This window comes from Balearica regulorum, chromosome Z (genome assembly GCF_011004875.1).
Source record: "Balearica regulorum gibbericeps isolate bBalReg1 chromosome Z, bBalReg1.pri, whole genome shotgun sequence".
Lineage (NCBI taxonomy): Eukaryota > Metazoa > Chordata > Aves > Gruiformes > Gruidae > Balearica > Balearica regulorum.
This window is the reverse complement of record NC_046220.1, coordinates 25,992,415-25,998,414: the sequence shown is the minus strand read 5'-3', so window position 1 is coordinate 25,998,414 and position 6,000 is coordinate 25,992,415. Positions and strand designations below refer to the sequence as shown.

General features: G+C 38.4%; 1 protein-coding gene across 2 annotated transcripts in view; it reads right to left on the bottom strand.

The window, feature by feature from the left end:
• Positions 1-985: 985 nt before the first annotated feature.
• Positions 986-6,000, bottom strand: part of EFNA5 (ephrin A5) — a 207,273-nt gene continuing 202,258 nt past the window's right edge. For both annotated transcript variants that reach the window (XM_075740334.1, XM_075740335.1), the window contains one exon: positions 986-1,374. In XM_075740334.1, coding sequence (XP_075596449.1) covers positions 1,253-1,374 — 122 coding nt within the window. In that variant the 3' untranslated portion in view covers positions 986-1,252. The remainder of the gene's footprint in view (positions 1,375-6,000) is intronic.

Here is a 6,000-nt window from a genome sequence, read left to right as displayed (position 1 = left end):
CTAGTGGATTTTTAAAAAAATATTTTGTTAAGTCTTTGGGAGCCCATCTAGTTTATCTCCAGCTGATAAACACGTTTCCTCTACTCTTCAAACTGTGCTGGAAGGGGAAAAGACAAAAAATCAACACTTGAATTTGTATTCCACACTTCTTTTCTCCCCCCCCCGCCCCGCCTCCCCAACAATGCTACTAGACTGTCCTGGCATTTTCTACATGTGGTTCATTCCCATGATTGAGAAACTTGCAGGAGAGACAAATCAAGAGCACACTGGAGATCCTGTGTCCCAAACATGTTTCCTCTGGCCACTGATGTCCTCTCTTAGCATATATTAACACCCAGAGCAGCATCCAAGGCTATCAGCTACTAAGTCAGCGCTGGGGAAGGTCACTTTATTCTCAAAAGTGCCTCTGCATTTCAAGAAAAAAATTGTAGCACCACGGTGATTTGTTTTAAAATAAAATAGTCCGGTGTGCATTATCCCCTTAAAACGAAATAACAGAGGCACTCACACCCCCAGTGAAGTTTCCTAAATCTGACCTTGCCTGCTGTGTGCTAACATTCCTAAATACTAACTTCTTCCTCTCACCAAAGACAGTGCTTCTACTTGTGAGCACAAATTTTCCTGTCAAAAACTGTTTCAAGACAGTCCTATAAGAAACATCATCTTTCCCTTTCAGAAGCCTGTTCATTTAGAAACTCCTGGAAGAAATGGTGTTATATTATATCTATTCTTAATATTCCCCTCCAGTCCTGACATGGTGACACGATGCCTTGCATGATCACTTACAGTGCTGAACGACAAGGCATAAATATTGTATCGGAGAGAAAAACTCTCCCAGGCTTTTCCTCACTATCCTTATCCTTCACTGACTGCATCTGCCACTATTCTTCCTTATCCACATACGGACGACACAGTGAGCTCACAGAGGTGACTTCTTAAAGGAGAATGCAGAGGAAAATAAGAATCACTAGTGTCACTATTATAGTTTGGCATTTTCATTTGGAGTCCTTTTATTTATATGGAGGGGTTAAGAAAGTCACAGGGTAGGTAGGGATGGGTGCTGAAGCTAGTTATCCCCTTCAAATTTTTGCTGAGTTCAGGCTAAAAGGGAGAAGAAAAGGGAAAAGGGAAAAATAACAATTTGACATCTGCAAAAACAATAAAGTCCCTTTCCTGGGATGAGCAGTTAGGTGGATCTTTGATGTTCCAAGACCCTGATATTTTCTGCGACAGGTTGCTGGAGCATACTGTGCTATAATATCAAAAGCATTGCCAGAAGGAACAATAGAGTTGCCAAAAGCCGGCCGGGTATTCTTGGTGTCTGTGCCGCGTTCTCACCACGGGATGGCTCGGCTGACTCATGTACGGTATCATCTGTTCAAACAGAAAGCATACATTCCAATGAGATTTTGCATCCTTAATAAACTCTCACTGAGCTGACAACTGTAAGCAGATTTCAGTGCCTTTATGAAACAGGGCAATGAACCTTGTGCTGTCATTGACTTTCACAAGCGTGTAATACCTCATTATGTAACCAACTTGGGGCCAAGTCCTTCATTTCTTACTGGCAAAACTCCCACTGAAGACCAGAAGAGCAGAAAATATGTCTGATTTCAGCAAACTGAGGAACGAAAGATTCCTCTTCTAATAAAACACTGTAGCTCTAGCTTTGGATGTCTCATTAGATAGCAATGTCAATAGTGAGGCAGCTAAATAAAACCACCTGATTTTCAAAAGGGCTTGAAGAAGAGTTGCACATGCTCAGAATTAATTTTGCGGTTAATCCCCTTACTGAGTTACAGATTTTGGATCCTGAATTTGAAATGACAGCCTGTAAGCCCAAGCATATATTCCACTTCCACGCATAAAATTTCCACTGAAGTATACTGCATTTGGGGATATGCAGGGGATATAAGACCAGTTTCCCTTTCTTGAAATAGAATTTTAAAGGCTAACACATGACAATCTCTGATTTTATAGAATACATACTCAATCTGGAAAACCCCATAGGCAACAGACTACCTTTTCTCATACACAAAATACAAATTTACATATATGCTGCTAAAACTAATGAAAAAAAGAACCAGCTGAGTTGGGAGAACATGCTTATACATTAGTGGCAGAAGAGAACACAGTAGAAAATAGTACATTTATGATACCGAATAAAGCTCTTTGTATGTAGTTTTTGTAAACCACAGATCAGCCTTAAAGCCACAGCTTATACCATAGAAAAAGGAAGGTAAAGTCAAATTCAACTGCAGTGTTGTTACAGGTGTGGTAGGTTTTTCTCTGCAAAGCCCTCCATATCCACAGATATCTAATTTGGCTATTTTAAAAGTAATCTGTCTGACGCTTGCCATAAAAAATCAGCTCTGTGTTTGAATTTTCTTAGTACTAAATGAATAAAATAACCTAAGCCTTTTTAGGAAGTGTAAAGTGGCCCCAAAATGTATTCATAACTTATTTTAGAGTGCCTAAGTTTCCAGGGAAATTAACAGTATCTCAGTACTTATTGTAATAAGCTCCCCAATTATATAAGTGGTGTCAACATATCTATGATGTATCTGTCTCGTAGCTCCCATCTCAACAAATTGCACTGCCAGGATTACACTGGGTGAAAGCTGTGCGCTTCCAATTAAAGACACTAAGGGAAGCGGGAGTCAGGACACTGGGATCACCATGCCATTTTGGCAATGGAGCCTTTCATGTTTCTTAGCGTTAGCTAGAAACAAGCTCCCTCCCCTTCATACCCTTGACACCTAACACAAAAGCAGGTAGAACACTTAGCATAATTTAGGTTAATAGGCTCTTCAGACCCAGTTCAGTTTCACACAAGATGCACAGTAAACTGGATTAGCAATCTATCACCTTTTTTTCCAGCACTAATAGACACTACAATCGCGTCAGGCTTATCAACAGGTCTTCAGTGCTGCTCAAGGCAAAAGTATGAAAAGCAAGCACTGATCAGCTGTAATTATGTTCATGTTTGTAAGAAAGGGACGTCATCAGATGAAAGTCCCACTGATGTCAGCGGTAAAGACTGGCTGGAATGACTTCAGTTACAGCTCCTCACCATGTACAGCAGGGACACCCTCCCAGACATTTCAGCCCTGAATGAGGCCCTAATATTTGCCCTCCAGAATTATTCCAAAGGAATCTAAAAATTTCAGTGAATGCCAGCTACTGAAAACTGCCAGTTGCAGTGGTTGTCAGCACTAAAAGCTGTTTCACGTTTCACTTCTCAGATACACTCTTGTACTTTGGTGACAATGCAAGGAGAAAACAGTACTTCACAAGAACAGCTTCCCAATTAAATCATACTCTAAGAAGTTATGGGGAAAAATATCCCTGTTCTAACTGTCAGTTCCACCTCCTTTACATATTTACAGTCAGCTCTTCCCAATTTGGAAACATTTACTCACTGCTGATGAAGTAAAACTACAGGGGAGAATGATATGTATTACCTTCTACCTCTTGCATCATCAATAGAATTGCAAATAAGTCCAAATTTGCAACACTGAATGTCAACAGTTTTGTCCAAATTACATCCATGAGTCAGCACTAAAACACAATAGGGCAGAACTAGTGTAGAGCAGTAATAAATCCTCATTCTCTTTGACTATCAGATACTGCCATGACTGGAACACTAGCTACTGCTAAAAAATCTCAACAAAAAAGCCCTAAATAAAAAGATTACTTCTCTTAAATGAAAAATCCAAAGAGTTTCTACAATGCTGTTTTTATAAAGCTATTCTTCAGAGGAGAATTAATTTTCATGTAACATTAAGGGGTTCCTTTCAAGAAATCATCTGGGTTTTCTGTCAATGTGGTCCCAAGGTCTCTGCACTCGTATATTAGAGCACAACTCATCTGTACTTCTCAAAATCACTTTACAAATATCATTTTCCTTGGAGGTGCAGAGTTATAACACTGCACAGTCTTTAATGCTTAGGGAAAAGGTTTTGCTTTATTTTAAACACTGAAGGCAAGTGATGAAGAGGACAAAATTCCTGAGTAAAATCTAGAAGGTCACTGTTAAAGACTGGGAATGCCAGCAGTAATTAGAAAAAATTATTTTGACAGCCATGAATTTTCCAGATCACATAGCTTTACATCATATGCTTCAGGTGTAATTTTTCCAGATATGCACAGTTGCAATTTTTGTTTAGGGACTTTTTAGTTTTATTATTAAGGAGGAATAGAAGGGGAGGACAGGAATAGGGCCAGTTACTTTCATCACTTCTGAAACAAGTGTGATCTCTACAGCCCAGTTTTCTACAAATTCCTGAATAAAACCAGTGAAATTACAAGGGTTCAAAAATCACACAAATGGTGATTTTTAAAAGAAATGTAATCTGCTGAACTTGACCCTCCTGCCTCCCAATTCTTCTGTGGAAGAAGACAGTGGCAGGCGAGGGGAGAGCACAGAAGCAGAAGATGCACACCAGAGACAGGTGAATTAGTACAGCGACACAGATTGCATGCAACCAGATCCACCAAGGCAGCGGCAAGTCTAAGAGGCTTATAACAGAAAAGTGTGACAGCAGTTGGCAGATCTGGGAATGATTGATTATCTAATGGTCAAAATAATAATGCAAATGTACAGTGATGCCAGGAGCAGGAACTTTTTGGTACCAAACCTTCTCATTACAGCTATTATTTCCTCCTGGTAACACAAACAATATTTCATCTCAGGCTGCAGGACACTCTTTGTATGATTTTGGTTCCCTGGTTTGCCTGCTGCTTTCTAACGATATGTTTTTTGTGATGGTGCTAGTTAGGTATAGCCATTCAATGGGAAGTGAGCAGCACTGCACTAAAAATAATGCTCAGCAAGTTCACTAAAATCAGGCATTTATTACTTGGATGATCTCTTTTGCAAACCAGTAACAGGAGAAATACACATTAATTGGCCCATGTTCACTACATCACAAAATGTAAAAAAGTGCATTGAGTTTCTAGACTCATAGTTTACCTAGAGATAAGGAAAGATCATCCTAATGCCTTCTATAGAAGAATACTGTTAATAAATGTACAAATGTATCAACTGTAAATCCACTCTCCTTGCATTTAGATTTGCTTAGAGAACATCTTTGATTCTCAAAACCAAAATTTTTAGGAGAGTTCTAAAAATCCTCTTAAAGAAAAATAATGTATTTTGTACCCATAAATCATTCAAACTGGATAACTTGTGAAAGCCTTATTTATACTTTTGTATAAATAACGACTTTTATTTAAAGGAACTGCAAATAACAAAGAGTAAAAAAATATTATGTTGCTTCATACCAAGGGGCAAGTCTCTTTCAAATAGCGTAAGAGTGAAAAAAAAAAAAATAAATCTTGGTAATCTGTTCTTCAGGGTATGTACTAAATGGTATGTGTGTAATTTCTTTTCTGGCATAATTTGTTTATTTAACTGTGTATTTTAATTATCGATGCTTGAATACAGCAATGTGTGAGCAGCATTTAGGTACATATAAACCAAACAGGTAGTACTACTATTGCAACTACTTTTCCTACATACCCACCTAATTTTAATGTCATGAGCCATCCCATTAAAGTTGGTGGGATTACTCACACACCTAGAATTAAACATGCTTCTATCTGTCATAAACCTGAGCCATACAAACAATACACATGCACTTTCCACACAGAGACACATCAGCTTAACTGGTGGAAGTTAATGTAACTTTGCCCTAGGCAGACGAGGGGCTTGATCACAGCAAGCATTACTCTTATTCTTAAGACAGAAACAGACCAAAAAACTTAAATTTGCTTCAGTAAAAACAGGAGAAGAATTTATATATACGTCAGAGTGTGTGTGCATATGCGTATGTAAAAATGATACTTTGTCTAACCAAATATACATACAAATGTATACAATTTTAAAGGACTAATTTCTTACTTAAACACTAACTGTGCCAGTGTCATGCACCAGCATTAAACAAGCAGTGGTTCTGTTTTGCTGAAAGTCTTTTGAAACCACATAATAAATGAAGT